General features: G+C 56.7%; 1 protein-coding gene across 6 annotated transcripts in view; it reads left to right on the forward strand.

The window, feature by feature from the left end:
• RASGEF1A (RasGEF domain family member 1A) overlaps nt 1-16,640 on the forward strand; it is an 87,410-nt gene that overhangs the window by 45,405 nt on the left and 25,365 nt on the right. Inside the window, exon 2 of one of the 6 annotated variants that reach the window (XM_058697102.1) lies at nt 4,157-4,229. The exons of 2 other annotated variants lie outside the window; for them this stretch is intronic. Coding sequence is in view for 1 of the 4 variants with exons in the window: in XM_058697098.1 (XP_058553081.1) it covers nt 6,621-6,638 (18 nt within the window). In the remaining 3 variants the exon portion in view is untranslated. Of the gene's footprint in view, nt 1-4,156; nt 4,230-5,867; nt 5,987-6,474; nt 6,639-6,711; nt 6,895-16,640 lie in introns of those variants that run through there. 3 more of the 6 variants (XM_058697103.1, XM_058697098.1, XM_058697101.1) reach the window with 3 other exon arrangements.

The following is a 16,640-nucleotide window of genomic DNA, read 5'->3' on the forward strand; positions in this document are numbered from 1 at the left end:
TTTTGTGGGATGAGGGAAAGGGCCAGCGTGTGGCCTCTAGCAGGCCTCTAGTCCTGTGGTGGCTCACTCCACCTCTGCCTGGTGATCCGATCTGTGTGGCAGGCCCTGGTCCGTGCTCCGCCCATCGCTGCCAGCCAGGACTCGGGGAGACTCAGTGCGAAGGGACAGCGGGATCCGGGGAGCATGCCCAGGCTGGGGGCACTGCTAGGAACTGACTCCCACCCCTTCCCTGGGAGGACAGGACCCGCAGGTGCTCACAGCCAGGCCTGCCTCTTTCCCTCCCTCCTTCCGCAGATGGCCTGGGTCCCATCGAGGTACCTCACCGGGATGGAGAGAGGACCCTCCTACCTGTGTTTTCTCCTTCTCCGGAAGCGGAGGCCAGGCTAGGAGCACAGACTGTTCTTAGCCACCCCAGCCCTCTCTCCAAAGGGCGAGTGCTCTCTCTTTGCAGGAGCAGGGTCCCCTCCGGAGAACCAGGATCTCTGTGTCCCCCCAGCCTCTGCCCTAGGGGCCCCCAGGCCCTTCCCAGCCCCCAGGCCCCCTGGGGAGTTGCGCCCTACAGATGCAGACCCAGGACACTGGCAGAGTGGATCGGAGGGTGAGTGGGAGCCAGGCCGAGTGGAGGGAGGTGCACCAGGGCCTCTAGCCCTTGGGGGCCTTTCAGTGGCAAGGGTTCTCTGGGCCCTTCCAGGTAACAAACATCCTGTTTCCCCAAAGTGGGTGTTGAGGTAGAGAGGTGTACAGAGGTGAGGAAGCCCCCGGGGACCCCAGCACCACCCCCAAGGGTGATGCCCATCCCTGGCATCAGGTCCCCATGTAGCTCGCCTCACCCCTCTGAACTCCTGCCATCATGGATCCCTGTGCGTGGGGAGGGGGCAGGGGCAAAGGCAGGCATGCAGCGGGCAGGAAGGGCTGGGCAGAGGGGAGGGGATGGGAGCCCTGGGTTACAGTTAGTTACATGCTGGGTTACACATGTACTGCACTGTTAGTAACACAGCCTCAGGGCAGGTGGGCAGCTCTCCCTCAATCTGCTATCAGGTCAGGACCAAGGGGAGGGCCACAGTCCAAGGACAAAGGCAGGCTGTAGGGATGGGCCTGGGAGGTTCCTGCCTGGCGTAGGGGTGGGGTGTCATTTATTCAGGCAGAGCCGTTACCTCTGTTTGAGGGGACATCAGAAGGGTTAGCTGTCCTCCCCAACCCTACCCCCACACCTTTTGCTTCAGTGGTGCCTAAATCCATTAGTGATTTGTTTGCTTAGAATATTATTCTTCAAAAGGGAGTGTTAATGGGATGGTTTTAGGGAAATGCAGAGGCCTGAGTGGCTTCCCCAGGGGACATCAAATAGTGCCCAACCTGTCCAGGTTCCCTGGGGATAGGGTCAGCAGCTGAGGAGAATTGGCACTCCCTTCCCCTCCCGGGGTGTTGGGCACAACTGCCATGGAGCTCATGGGTGTGTTTGCATCTGAACTCCACAGGGAGACCAGTGGCCACTCTAAGAGAGCTGACGGGTCCACAGGCCACACTGTGTCATGTGGGTTCCTGTTAAATGCTCTTAGCAAGGGCTTCTGAGTGTAGACAGCCCAGGCCATCTCCCAGGGAAGGCATAGAGCCTCTGCACAGTGTGAGCCCTTGGTACTAGAAGTTTCTAGAAGTGCTTGGTTTGTTTTGCTTTGTGTTTTACCAACCACCCTGGTAGTTGAGTGTCACGAACCCTGCATTGTAACTGAGAGAGTCACATGCCTTGCCCCCCCTCACGCTGAGGATTGGAGCTGGAGCTCTGCCTGTACAGCTGCCCTGGAGGATGAAGGGGCAGGGGGAGGGGAGTCAGTGCAGGAAGCAGAGCCTGAGCTTCGTCTGTTCCCTCACTCTCAGTGCTTGCTCCTGCGTGATCCCACAGGTGTCATACAGACTTGTACCCGCGCCTACTGGCAGCTGGGCCTCCCCCAATGCTGCAGCCTAAGCCTTTGAGGTCTTAGCCTCTGCAAGGTCTTTGTGTCCTTATCAGCAATCCCGTGGAGGCACTTGGGATCCTGCTTCCTCTGTTCTGCAAGATCAGCCCACCCAATTTAGGCCACCTTTCATCTTCCCAAACCAACATCCCTTTGAAAAGAAGGGAGCAAGTGTTTTCAACAGAGGGGCCTTTGGTCTTGGGCAGATGAGGAGAGGGAGGCCAAGGCCCCAGTGTCCCTGAAATGCACCTTCTCTCAAGTCAGCTTCTTTCGGGTGTGACCCACAGTAGACTCAGAAGGTCCCTGAGCTCAGGTGGCTTCTGCCTGACCTGCATTTATTATTTTTCTCTTTCTCAACTTTTGCAACATAAATAATTTGGAAGTAGAATGTACATACAGAAAAGCGCATGAGTCATAAGTGTGCGGCTCTGGTGAGTTTCCGTGGGATGAAGACATGGGTGACTGGCACCAGCCCCAGCAGCCCCCTCGGAGCTTGATATGCATGGGATCCTGATTAGATGTTCTTTCGTGCCTCGATTTTTTAGCTGCACGTGATGTGGTGGGACTGGTCCTTGTGGGTGGTTGACTTTGTCAAGCTCTTTGCCGGGGGGGGGGGGGGGGGGGGGGGGGGGCCTCCGCCGGATGAGTACGCCACAGCTCACTTGGAGGGCAGCCTGCTTCGCAGTTGGGAGCCATTGTGAACAGCGCTGCTCTAAACGCTCCCGGATGTGCCTTTGGTGTGAGTGTGTAAGCATTTCTGGTGGGGCTACACGCAGGGAGGAAGTCCTGGGCCTGCGTGCGCCTGGCTTTCCCAGGCACTATCGGACCGTCTTCCCATGTGGCTCCACCTGGTCTTGCTCCTGCTGCCAGTGACTGGGAGTTTCCATTGGGTCACGGTCTCACCGGCACTTGGCCTTTTCTGTCCTTTCACTTGAGCCATTCTGGTGGGTATACGGTAATGTCACACTGTGGTTTTTTTTTTTTTTTTTTTTTTTAATTTTTTTTTCAACGTTTTTTATTTATTTTTGGGACAGAGAGAGACAGAGCATGAACGGGGGAGGGGCAGAGACAGAGGGAGACACAGAATCGGAAACAGGCTCCAGGCTCCGAGCCATCAGCCCAGAGCCTGACGCGGGGCTCGAACTCACGGACCGCGAGATCGTGACCTGGCTGAAGTCGGACGCTTAACCGACTGCGCCACCCAGGCGCCCCTCACACTGTGGTTTTTATGTTCCTTCCCCGATGACGAGTGTAGTGGAGTGTCATTTCCTCTTTCTTACGTTCATCACCATTTTGGAGATCCTTTCTCGTGAAATGCTTCTTCGACTCTCTCGCCCGTTTTTTAAAAATTGGGTCTCTTGACTTTTTTTTGTTTTGTATGAGTTCTTTATATATTCTGGGCACAAGGCCCGTGCTGGATATCTACATCTACATCTGCACATATATACACAGTCACACACAGACACACATTTATTCAACGGATCAGGGCCAGGTGCCCCCATGCACAAACGTCACAGTCACTGGGGCACAGCAGTGAGTAAAACAGACAAAGGCTCTGAACTCACGGAGCCCGAATTCTCTCCCTAGAGGAGACTAACAGATAAGGAAGTGGAAAGGATGTGTGGACTACAGTAAAGTGAGGAGAAAAGTTCAGTGGGGGAGGAGGTGTGGGGGTGGAGGTTAAACACTGTAAATATGTCACCGAGGAGGTGACGTGTCTGTAAGGACCTACAGGAAGAGCACTGCAGGCAGAGGGAGGGCGGGCAGGCCTGTGGGGACCGGTACAGAGTGAGCGAGTGGTGAGTGGGAGGTGGCAGGTCTCAGATGGGGGCAGGTCACCAGGTCACCGGGACTCTGGCTGGCATTTCATGGCGGTTCTGGGCAGGAGAGGACTGGACCTGACTCAGGATTTAACAAGTCCCTTCGCCTTGGGCCACTGTGCTGAGCAAGCGTGGGTGGAAGCAGGGACACTGATTAGGAACCTGTTGCAGTGGGCTCCTGTCCAGCTGTCCCATCTGTCCCAGTTGTCAGCACTTGTGAGCACGTCCAGGGTCAGCATCATCCCAGACTCAGGCTGCCCTGCTCTTTGCTCCGCCAACCTCGGAGCAGCCTCTCATGGTCCCAGGATTGACGTGCTGTTCTTGGCCTCATGTCCGGCCCACATCCACATCATCTGGGCCTCTCTTCTGTGTGCTTTGTCTTTCCAGAAGCCTCCGGCAAAGGTCTACTGGCCACACCGCACCTGGCTCGTGCTCCACGTTTAAAGCCAAATCTGGCAAGGTAACAAGATCCTTCTGTCAGTCCCCACAAGCCCTCCCTACAAGATCTTGCTCCCTGCATCCAGCCCCGCCCACAGCTTCAAGCAAGGGAACACTCCAGCAGGCATCAGCCCTGGCATGCCCATCTCCCTGCCTCTTTGGGCACCAGGAAGGATATAAATGCAGCCCAGGCACACACAGAATGCTGACGTCACACCTGTGAGCAAAGGAGAAAGTGCCCTCTGTGTCTGCAAGGACATTCCCATTGTGGAGACAATGGGCAGAGGGGCCCTCCTTCCTCCTGGGGAAGCATCTACTTTATTGAGGTCCTTGGGGATGCAGGTGAAATCTGTGAGTGAGCACCTAGGGGAAATGGCTCTGTGACTATAAGAAGGTGCCGTGGGGCTGGGTATCGGCTCAGCCACCTCCTCTGGGCTGTACCATCTAGAGCAGCAGAGGAGAAGGCCTGCTCTGGGTGCAGGTGGCAGCAGGGGTGTTAACTGCCCACATGGACATCCTGAGACAATACCGTGGCCAGCTTAGGGCCCAGATGTGAGGCAGGGTTGTGGGCTAGAGCTGAGGGCCACAGGGTGCCTGGCAGGCTTCCCCAGGGCGAGAACCTAGGCCTCACCCTCTTGGTGCTCTGAAGCCATCTGAAGGGGTGAGGTGGCCAGACAGGCCCAGGACCCAAAAGCCCAGGCTGGTGCTTGTGCTACAAGTCCCCTGCAGAGGCCACCATGAACTCCGTATCCTCCAGCTGGCCTGAAATGGGATGCAGAAGCATCAGGGGGAAAGGACGGTGTGAAAGCTTGGAGGGCTGGTGCGCCAGTGGTCTGTGGCCCTGGCCTTCGCTGCCTGGTGCTCCTCCCCACCCCCATTGCCCGCCCACAGGAGCCACACCAGGCTGTAGTTACTGTGCAGGTGCTGGAGCAGTGGGTGCTGGGCTCCAGTCCTAGCAGAGAAAATGAGGGGGCGGTGGGCAGAGCTCCAAGAGAAAGACACCTGTTTCCAAACTCTTGCACTCACCGAGTGGACCCTGCACAGCCCCTAATTAAACAAGACAGAAATAACTGTCCACCGACACTCAGCCTGGTGGCCAATCTTGGGACTGCTAAGAGAGCAGGCAAAGAAGAAGGGGTAGTGGGAGGAGAGATGGCTGTCTCACCGGGCAGAGGGTAGGCATCCAGGGACTCGTCTGGACACAGACAGGGTCACCTCTGCCCATCTGTGCCCCCGGGCTTCCTCATGAGCCCTGTTGGGCTTGTGTCAGCCTCTCTCTGAGCATCCCCTCCTCCTCGCTATAACGTGCAAGCTGAGAATGTCCCTGTTCCTCTCTAGTGGTGACTCCCTCAGAGTCCCACCCCAGCTTGGTCTCCCAACTCAGCCTCTGGGCTCTCCAGTTCCAGATCTCCCAGGAAGGGTGCTCTCTGCTCAGTCCATCTTTTCCATACAAATTCTGAGAGCCTGGGTTGGGGTCCACGGCAGGCACACGGTGGAGGGGGTGACCTGTCACCTGACAGGATTTCTTCCGAACGCTGTGGCTTCTGGGGGTGGAATGACGCCTGAATCTGCCATGTGCCAGGCCCAACCCTAAACCGTGTTTCAGATTAGTCCTCCCACAAAAGCAGCTGCCGTGTCCCCTGTGTTCACGCAAGGAAATGGAAGAACAGAGTTACGTGTGCCGCTTGGGGCCAGAGTGAGCGCCCCGTCAGGGGAAGCACTCAAGCCAAGTGCTGGCCGAGCACCTGCCGTAGCTCTGTAGTGAATATCTACGATGAGGTGAGGTCGCAAAGGTCGCGGAGAGGCTCAAAGGGAGGAGATGGGGTTCCAGTGGGGCCTCCCGGGAGCGGGATCTCACCAACACTGCTCGCATCCCGCACGGAGTCTGGACCCACAGAGCACCGCTTCGCGCGGTGGCACACCGGCGCCACCCAGCACCGACGCGCTGGTGCGGCCGCCCGACTGATGCCTCGCTCCGCGCCCGAAACCCAGCGCCGGGCCCGCGCGAGCTGCCCTCGCCGCGCCCCTCGCGGTGCCCCTACCCCTGTCCCTTCCCCACCACCCTCCCAGCGGCGACCCGCCGCTCAGGCCCTCTCCCCTTCCCTGCCCCGCCGCGCCGCGCCACGCCCCACTCCCGACGCCCCCGCCCTCCCGGCCCCGCCCGCGGCCCAGGTTCCGCCCCGTTTTTGGCCGGGCCAAGAGGTCCTCGGCCCCACCCAGCCCCTCCGCTTTCCCCGCCCCTGGCCCCGCCCCGCCCCGCCCCTCGGGAGGCTGCGAGCCGGAGGGCAGCGGGTATGGAGAAGCCCGCGGGCGGGGTCGGGGGGCGGGAGCTTCCCGGGCGCTCGAGGAGAGGAGCGGCCGCACGCGGGGCGCTTGCAGCGCCAGGGCACGGCGCGGGGTGTAGGCAGCCAGGATGTTTCTGGAGCCCCAGGTAGGGATGCGGCACGTGGCAGGTGCGGGGCAGCGGGTCGCGAGGCGGCGACGTGGGTGAGCACGCAAGGCAACCCCTTGGTTGCAGCAAGACCGGGGGCAGGGGGTTCTTGCGCCGCCGAGAGCTCGGGAAGAGGCGCTGACCTTCGGCAACTAGTGAGACCATCCGGAACATCTGTGGCCTGGCTCGGCTCAGAAGGAGGCTGCCCTTGGGAACCACTCCCTCTGCGTGTCCGCAGTGGGGCACCTGCTGCCAGGTGGGCGGCGCCCATGCGTGGCTCGGAACCCATGCGTGGCTCAGGCTGCCGCTGCCCTCTTTCGGGTATGGCTTGCTGATGCCAATGGTCATCTATGGCTGGGGGGTTCCTGCAAACCTAGTGGGGGCCCCTGTGGTGTGAACAGGGCCAGAGAGGCAGGAGACAGCACCCCCCGGCAGCAAGGCAAGGAGCGGGATGGCTGCCCTGGGACTGGCAGGCAGGCTTGTTAGAGCCAGGACGACCCTGGATCCTTTCCCAGGCTTGACGGGCACAGAACCACCTGTTTGCCCTGGAGGAGGTGGGGGAGAGGAGGAGGTCTGTGATGAAGTGGGTACGTGGGAGGTGTGTCTGTGTGTGTGCCATGTGTGGGCGAGAGTGAGAGTATGCGAAAATGCAGGCATGTTTATATATGGGGAGTGAGAGCGGGAGAGGAGGAGGGAGAGGTGTGTATGGGGGCAGGGTTGTGTCTGTGTGGGCACATGAATGCCTGCGTATTTAAGGAGACTGAGCTGGGGCTGGGGGAGGGGCTTCAAGGAGCATGGGCTCCAAGGTGAGGGGCAGCTTCCTTTCTGGATGGCTCAGGTAGGGAACTGAGACTTAATCCTGAGCATGAGGCAATGTGATGCATTTCTGTGGCTCTTTGTTGGAAGCCACCCTTTGAGAGATGGACTGGCGGTGTGATTCAGGTACAGGGTGCTGTCGCTGTCCCAAGCCCCCTCAGCGTGTAGCTGACCGCACAGACCTGGGAGCTCAGGCCCAGTGTGGGTGAGGGCACGGAAGAGGGCCTCAGCTGAGCTGGCCGGCCCTGGCTGTGCCAAAGATACGGGACTCATTTGTTGCTTCGTTAATTCACCTATTTGGTGAATTGATTAAACACTTGTGTGCGGGTACTGTGAATTCAGCAGGGGACCAAACACACGACAGTCACTGTCCTCATAGAGCTCACCTTCTAGCGCTTGAGGATGGGGAGAAAGCCCCGTCAATAAATGCAATGTGGGTGGCACCTGGCTGGCTCGGTTAGAAGAGTGTGCAACTCTTGATCTCGGGGTCATGGGTTCAAGCCCCGTGTTCGGGTGTAGAGATTTCTTAAAAAAAATAAACTTAGGAAAAACTTAAATACAATATGGAATGTTGCATGGTGGCTAAGTGATAAAGAGAAAAAGTGAAGCAAGAAAGAGGAATAGGATCTAGGGCGGGAACATCAGTCAGAATAGTTTAGGTTATCTGCAGAAACAAACAAACAAACAAAAAAACCCCACGGAATCTAGTGGCTTTTAACAACACAATGCAAACTGGACTCTGCTCCAAGCCTTCTTCACTCAAGGCCTCAGGCTGACAGGTTCCGTGGCAGAGGGGGAGACGGTCTCCGGCACTAGAGCACCACCTGTCACTTCTCCTTGCTGCTCTTGAGCCGGACGAGTCATGTGGCCTCACTCAGTCTCACTAGGACCAATAGTGACAAGCCTGCTTGGCCTGGCAGGTAGGGCCCAGTGTAGGGACCACCACTGAGGGGGTGCTGTTTGTACCTTGGGTAGGACAGTTAGGGGAGGTCTCTGCATGTGTGACGTGTGCATGAGGACCTGACAGAGGGCAGGGAAGGAGGTAGATGGCAATGGGAGAGGAGGGGCACACCAGGACAACACCAGGCGGGGTTTTGAAGAGGCCTGCGTGTCCAGAGGCCGACAGGAGGCTGGATGTCAGGAGCAGAGCAGGTGAGAGGGAGAGGACAGTGGGGCCAGCACAGTGGCCCAGGAGCTCAGACCAGGGAGGCAGGGGTGGGGGAGAGAAGGGCCGATACGGACACACTCTGAATTAGAGCAAGAGGCCTTGCTCGTGGCTGAGATGTGGTGCTGGAGACGGGGAGAGGCAGGCTGACTCCAGGAAGGAGGGCATTGGTCTCAGCGAAAGGTGGGAAGGGATGCAGGTGGAATGGTGGGGGGTGGGCAAGAGGCAGCAACAGTTTGACATCCCCTGGGGAGAGGTCACCTAGCAATGGGGTGGGCCGGCGAGAGAGAGAGCGCGTGGGCAGAGGTCTGGCGCAGAGTGCTAATTTGGAGCCCCAGCTTGCCCTACCCTGTGGGTCCCTTGCTGCCCCCTGGCCACACTGCTACCCCTGTGCCTGCTGGCTCAGGACAGCCTGGTCCTGGGCCCATGCTGCCCCAGGCACCACACCACCGCCTTGCTGGGCCTGCCTGCTGGGCCGGGGACCCTTTGTGTGAACTTCACCAGGGGCAGCAGGACGGACTGAGGGAGCTGCAGAATCTTGTGTTGACCTGGCTGCTGTGGGCCAGGGGGCTGGCCAGGGTGCAAGAGCACTGGGTTCAGCACTGCTGGCAGGTCCTGTACCCACCAAGCACAGGACCACAGTGGTGCTGTCTTCAAGGGCTGGGCGGTACGGAGGGCTGCTGGGGGGAATGGGTAGGGTTTTGCTCAGGAATGACACAGCCTGTGTTGGAGCTGTATCTGTCGAAGCTGTCTGCACCCTCCGTACCTCGGGGCTTCTTGGACCTCACCCTCCAGGGCAGCCACTGGTGAGTGAGCAGAGGAGGGCTGTGTCGGTCAGGAGAGCAGTTGTATCTCCTTGCTCTTCTCCTAAGCTGCTGGAAAACCTCTGGTCATCCTTGGAAGCCCCTCTCAAAATCACCTCCTCCAGGAAGCCCTCCTTAACCTCTTTCTACAGAGTTAGTCCCCCCACCCTTGTGCTTCCTTGGTATCTGGCACGGACCCTGGTCCTGAGTTGCTCGTACTGCTCTGTGGTGTTACATCTGTCTGCCCTGGCAGATGCTGAGGTCCGTGGGTTCTTCCATTTCCAAGGGTGCAGCCCAGGTCAGTAGGACTTCATGGATGTTTGTTGACTGACTAAGTGAGGGAAGGAAGGAACAAATATGAGGGCTGGAAATGGCCTGTGGAGACCGCTTAGTTCTGTCTCCTTGTTTTACACATGCGGAAACTGAGGCCCACGGGGTCCTGGCTTACCTGAGTTCAGCCCGGAGGTCAGGGGCAGAACTGGCTCCCAGACCAGGATGCCTCCACTGTGCCAGGTTCAGGGCCGGTTGGTCCCTGTGGGGGATCCCAGAGGCAGACAGGTTGAGGGGCCGTGGGGTGAGCAGTCGGGTGGGAGCGTGTGGCCGAAGGCACCGGGGTCTTGGGATCTCAGGAGAAGGAGGGCAGCCAGGGGCCTTTACTGGGGTTCTTTGCCCTCCCCCCTCTGCAGTCCTGCAGCTTCTGGCCCTGTGGCCTCCTTGTCATAGGCAGGGTTTCTCTGACAAACCCACTGCCCTGCACCTCTGCCTCCGGTGGAATAACCCTGCCCTCGCCATCCTGCTCACACCCGCCTGCCTGGCTGGGGCCAAGCCCACGGCATTTCCCAAATGTCAGTGTGGCTGCCGTACTAGCCGCCCCTGCCTGAGGTGGGGCTGGCAGGTATGAGTCAGAGGACTTGGGGGCCAGCTCATGGGTCTCCCTTAACCCTCAGGAGGTCGCTGTACTAGCGACACAAGTGGAAGCCGTGGCTTCAAGGTCTAAGGCTGCAGCAGCACCAGGAGGCAGGAGGAGCTGACATTCATCACAGAGTCTGGACTTCCTGTGAGTAGCAGGGCTGTGAGCAACATCCTTAGAAGAGGGCTGGCAGGGGGCGCCTGGGTGGCTCAGTCGGTTGAGCGTCCGACTTCGGCTCAGGTCATGATCTCACAGTTCGTGAGTTCGAGCCTCGCATCGGGCTCTGTCCTGACAGCTCAGAGCCTGGAGCCTGTTTCAGATTCTGTGTCTCCCTCTCTCTCTGCCCCTCCCCTGCTTGTGCTCTGTCTCTCTCTGTCTCAAAAATAATAAATAAACATTAAAAAAAAAATTTAAAAAAAAAAAAAAAAAGAAGAGGGCTGGCACGGTCCCAGAGGAGGGTGGAAACAGGCAGCGCCCAGCCCAGAGGGCACAATGGTGCAGTGTCATGGGTGTGTGGCCAGGAAAGCAGGCTGTGGGCCAGGCGGCTGACTTGGGTGGACATTGTGTCCCTGGCCAAAGGCTGGGACACCTGCCGAGCTGGCGGGTCCCAGGGCACCTGGGCGTGCTCACACACACCTCTCCCTACTGCTGCCGTTGGAACGAATGTCACAGCGCCTGCTCCAAATAGACTGAGTGAGGATATCTTTGGGGTTAGGGACACTTGCACCAGGGAGAGGTAGATAGGCAAACTATTTTTTAAAAACGTATGTTAAGTAATTGGTAGTTGAACACTCTTATTAGTTTGAACAGATTTTCAGTGTGGCTTCCTAGAAAACCTAAGAGATTAATCATATTACCTGCACATAAGGAGCATTCTGCCTCTTCCTTTCTAATGCATCTTTTATTTATTTTCTTATCTTATTGTGTTTTCTGAAAGGTCTAAAGCAACATTAAATAATCGCAGTTGTCCTTGGCTTGATCTTCATTTTAATGAGAAGGCCTCTAATGTTTTTACTAAGTCTGAAATTGGCCCTAAATTTCAATAGATACTCTTCATCATGAACAGTATGCTCCTCTGCATTAATTGCCAAGAGTGTTCACCAAGAATGGATATTAAATTTCATTGAAAGCTTTCCTGTATCTAGCAAGATCATCAAATTCCTTTCCTCCTTGGACCTATTAATGTGTTGACTTACTAGCTTTTCTGAGCTAAATCATCCTCATGTTTCTGGAATAAATCCCACTGGGTCAGAGTCAATTGTGCTTTAAAATGCTTCTAGGTTCATTCGACTGATAAGTTGCTTAGGGTATTTTTCATCTATATTCATAAGTAAGAATTTATATGTACTTTCTATTACAGGACATATTTGTCACATTTATAAATCATGGTTGTGTCAGGTTCGTAAAATGAATAGGAAAGTCTTTCAATATGAATTGTGTAGTTGAAATACTTTAAATATCGTATAAAATTATCTTATTCTCCAAGGCTTGAAATAATTCATTTTGGAAACTGTCTCAGCTAGGAGTTGGTTTAATTTTTCCCTAAGGTCTGGTTGGCTGTCAGCTTACCTTAATTTGCACCATGGTTATTGGTCTTTTGGGGTTTTAAGCGTTTTTAGTCTATTTTGGTTATTTATATTTTCTAAATAATATCCCAGCTCAAAATGCTTTCGGATCTTTTAGCACAGATTTATAGAGTCGATTCTCTTAAAGTTTCTTGTCCCTGTCTGCGGCCAGATTCCCGCTTTCATTCTTAGATTTCCTCTCCCCCCCCCCGCCCCCCCCTGCCCCCACCTCCTGCTTTCCTTCCTCCCTCCCTTTCTTCCACCCTTTTGTTGATTAGAACTGCCAGAGGTTTACCTTTTTATTTTGTGGTTTCTAAAGAAAATCAGCTATTAAATTCAACCAGCAAATTCCACTCTCTTTCGTTAAATATGCTTTTAGTAATTCCTTCTTCCAGTTTACTTTGCTGCAGGTCTGCTTGTTGAGAAGCTCTTTTTGAATCTTAGTTCATTTTTGTTGTTTCTTGTTTACTTAAAATACATTGAAGTGTATGAATTTTTCTCCGAGTATAGCTTTGGACATATCAAATTTCATGAGTTTTTTTTTTTATAAGGGTTATTTCTCTAATGTATCTGTAATTGGAGAGTTTTTTTTTTAAAGCTTTTATTTATTTATTTTTGAAAGAGAGAGGGGGGCAGAGAGAGAGAGAGAGGGAGAGAGAGAGAATCCCAAGACGTGGGGCTCAGTCTCACAACCGTGAGATCATGATCTGAGCCCAAATCAAGAGTTGGGTGCTTAACTGACTGAATCACCTAGGAGCCCCTGTAATTGGAGTCTTCATTCCTTCTTTAGCAAAAACATGTTTTAGGGAAGTTTTTTAATCAAGTGGGTAGACTTTTGGTTCATCCTTTGTTTATTAATATTCGGCTGTTGCGTTGTGTCCACAACATTCTGTCACCTGTACATTTCTGTCTGGAGACTCTGGGGGCACATTTGTGGCTGCCCCTCGGGCCCTGGACTGGCACCCTCCCCCCTGCCGACACCGCCGCGGTGCTGAGTTCATGGGGCCCCTTTGCGCACACTCCAAGCAGGTGGCTCCATGTGGGCCGGGCGGTGTCCATCTCGCAGGGGCCTGGCTGGCTCCCACCTGCCTTTGTCATGCACCTGCTCTCCCTTCTCCTGAGCCCATGCAGGTGGCTCTAGGGTTTATGCCGGATTGTGGTGGTTACACCCACCAGGCTTCAAATCTCAGCCCTCCACTTTGGATCTGTAAGGTCTGGGCTGATGACTTACACCCTTTCAGCCTTTGTTCCTTCATCTGGAGAATGGGACAGTGGCTGCCTGGCTAGCAGCAAGTGCCTTGTGTGGGCAAGCGTGCTGCCCTGGGGACGGGTAGAGGCAGCGGTGCCACTCCTACTCCTGGGGGCTGGCCAGGTTCTGGCTACTTGGTCATGAGCCCCCAGCCTAGGGGACACAGGGTGTGTGGCGGGAAAGCTGCTGTGTCCAGGGAGTGGACACAGGAAGTGGGAGCTTTTTGTTGGAGGGTCAAGACATGTGCCTTGGTCTTTCTGAGACGCTGTGGCCCCTGGCCAAGGCCGTGGTTCCCTGGCCCACCAGAGAGGCTGGGGCACAGAACCCTCCTGCTCCTGGAGCGCAGCGGGGTCCCAGGGGCGTCACTCTGGGCGTTTGCCCGGAGGATAACAATTCAAGCAAAGAAAATTGATTTTTATTTGTTTTTAAACACAAAGGAAAATCATTGCTCAGCCTAATTAGATGTCATTTAAAAATAAAGGAACTGTGTGTTCTTTTTTTTCCATACCCCAGCAACCCCAGGCAGCCTCGGAGGTGGAGGCTGGCACTCACTCCTGAAAGGTCTGAGCCGTGGCCTGTACCCCACCGCACCCATCCATTCTGAGGGGCCCAGACTCCCTGCCTCTCAAAGACCCCCAACTCTGATGCGGTTCCCTCACTGTCCCATTCCCTCCTGGAGCCGGGGCTCTTCCTGCCTGATGGCCGGACCTCTCTCTAGTGACTATGCAGGCTCTGAGTAGCAGCCCCGCAAGTGGACCCTCCACATAGAAAGGGGGCCCTAGAGGGTGATTTCAGGTGAGGTGGGGGTCTGTGACCTGGTCCCCCAGCCCTCCTCCTTCGGGGCACATTGAGTGGGCTCCCAGAAATGACAGGACTGGCTCCCAAGTTTATCTCCGTTTGCACTCTCTCCTGTCCCAGCCTGTGCCCCACTCAGCCTCCAGGAGGCCAAGTCGCCCGCCCATGTGCAGAAGTGCTGGGGTGACCCCTGTGGAATCCGGTGGAGACGGCTCAAGAGGGAGGGAGGCCAGAGGGGAAGGGGCGGGAAACGCGGGGCCCGAGTGGCCTGAGTGGGAGGCCAGCATGCCAGCCGCCGCCCTGCGGGAAAGGGCAGGGATTCTCTGAAATCCTACCTGCTCTGTCCTTGGGCCTCTCCGGCCTCAATAATGGGACGGTTATTGGTGGACAATGACATTCTGTCCCTTGAGCAGCCACCAGAAGAAGCTGACTGGACAGAAAGGGAGAAAAGAAGGAGGAAAAAAATGAGGAAAACAGCCGGGCTCGGCGGAATTTGTACTTTGGAGTGTGAAGAGGAGACGGCAAGATTCTTTCAGTCAATTCGAATAGTATTTGGTGCTAGGAAGGAATCCGGAGGGAGAAAAATGAATCATGCGTCCGTCCGTAACAAAGCTTTAATTATCAGCATCGCTCCCCTAGGCCGGGCCTTTGTCGAGGAGGCGCCCCGCGAGGTGCTGCCTCGCTCTGGTTCCCATGGCAGCTGCCTCCTGGCAGGGGTCCGGCCTGCAGGCCTCCACCGGGCCCCAGGGCCCCAGGACCGCCCTGCCAGGCCCAGAGGGTCCGCCGAGGTAAATATAGCCCTTCCTCAGGGCATCTGTGAAGGTGATTTCTTGAAGCTTGGTTTATGTAAGGAATGTTACTCGTTGTCCTCCAGGAGCTCCAGATGCCCACCCGGCTGGGAGGATCCAGAGGTGGGAGCTGCAGGGTGCTCCCTGGCCCGACCTGCGGGGAGGGGGCAGGCCATGTCCTCCCAAGGACTTCCGTGATAGAAAGTCCATGGGGGTGCAGAGGGAGGAGGGATGAGGACCTGTCCACAGGGGCATGTCACCCCTGCCACTTCCCACCCTGGGCAGGGGCCAAGCAGCCGCCCTGAGGCCAGAGCCAGCTCAGAGCCCCCTCAGGCCAGGGCAGGGCAGCGCAGCCAAGTCAATGGGTCTGCCTGCCTGGAAGCAGGGGGTAGCTTCTCTCCACTTTCTTCCTGTGTGCAGGAGGGGGCCTACTGGCTGACCTGGGCATGGGGAGGTGAGAGGGAGAGGTGAGATCAGGGAGAGGTCAGCACCAGGCCCCACCCACAATCTGTGTCAGGAAGGAAGCGGGTAACTGACAAGTCCACCCAAACCGGCGAGTACTGAGCATGTCCCGAGCATGGTGGCCTCATGGCGCGCTTGCTACCACCTGTTGAAACAGGTGCTGGAGGTGCCGGTGTTTTACAGAGGAGGGTGGGGCTCCAGCTGCCAGTGTCCTGGACCCCCAGCTCATGCTTGCAGCCAGACCCCAAGTATCTGCAGCGTGTGGCCCCAGCGGACAGGACCAGAGCTCTCTGGTGCTTAAGGGAGACACATACCAACTCCGAGTTAGGGAGATCTGAGGGCTGGGGTTTGAGGAGGGGAGGACAGCCCCCAGGAGGGAGGTTCCTGCCTTAGGAGTACCTGAATTCGGGCTGGAGGCTGCTCACGCCCTTCTGCTGTGGTGGGTGGTCCTTCATTCCTGGGGCTGGGGGAGCCAGAGACGAATGGGTAGCAGGTCTGCTCCCCAGTGGCCCAGGATCCAACCCCCTAAGCCAGAGGGCAGGCCTGGGGTTATTGCGGGGCTGGGGCGACGTATGGCTTTCAGGGTCCTGGCTCCTGGAAGCTCTTGCACCCACCAGAATCTCTGGAAGTGACTGTCGGCTGCAAACACAGACTCTCTCAAGCAGGTGTGACCTGTGCCCTTTGCAGATGATGCCCCGAGGGACCTGTGGCCACTGGCAGGTCCCTGGGCAGCTGCCAGTGCCACGTGGCCCCTAGTGGGGATGGAGACTGCCTGAGACGGTTTGAATGCCCAGTGCAGGGGTGCAGCTCCAGCTCCAAGGCACTGGAGTGGGAAGGGGAGGTGCAGAGGCGGGGACACTGAGCTTGTCATGAATAACAGGTGTTATCGGAGAAGTGGGGAGAGGAGGGAGGCCTGGAGAAGGGAGTTGGCTGCGTTTGGGGCGGGCACCCCTCTTCCCCCTGTCTCCCTTCAGACCCCCCACCGCTTCTCACTCCCTGGCTGTGGGCGCTACGCCCTCTGGGCTTCCAGCCCCCAACCACCCACCACCTCCGCCAGCCCAAGGGTCTGGCACGCAGCTCCCCCAGCTAGTCTGGGCTCTCCCACTAGGTTTTTCCGGCCAGTTAGTGGGATCCAGGAGGTGGGGGGAGGGAAGGCCCTGCAGGTCCCTCCCCCTCCCCTGCACCCAGCAATGAAGATAGGACTCCAGAGGCCACGGTGAAGTGACCTGCCCACTGCTGGCCCTCCCACTTTTGCTGCCATTTTCTGGTCTGTGATACTAGTTGGGAGACAGCAGGATGGCAGGATAGGGAAGATTAAGATTAAGATTAAGATTAAGATTAAGATTAAGATTAAGATGGGGGAAATGAAGGAGGCACTGCCTCTGCCACCTGACCTGTCCTGCTTGAGTTGGGGGTGAGGCCTTAGTTTTGCTGGGGAAGGGAGGAGAC

The sequence above is a fragment of the Neofelis nebulosa genome, chromosome 13 (genome assembly GCF_028018385.1).
Source record: "Neofelis nebulosa isolate mNeoNeb1 chromosome 13, mNeoNeb1.pri, whole genome shotgun sequence".
Taxonomy (NCBI): domain Eukaryota; kingdom Metazoa; phylum Chordata; class Mammalia; order Carnivora; family Felidae; genus Neofelis; species Neofelis nebulosa.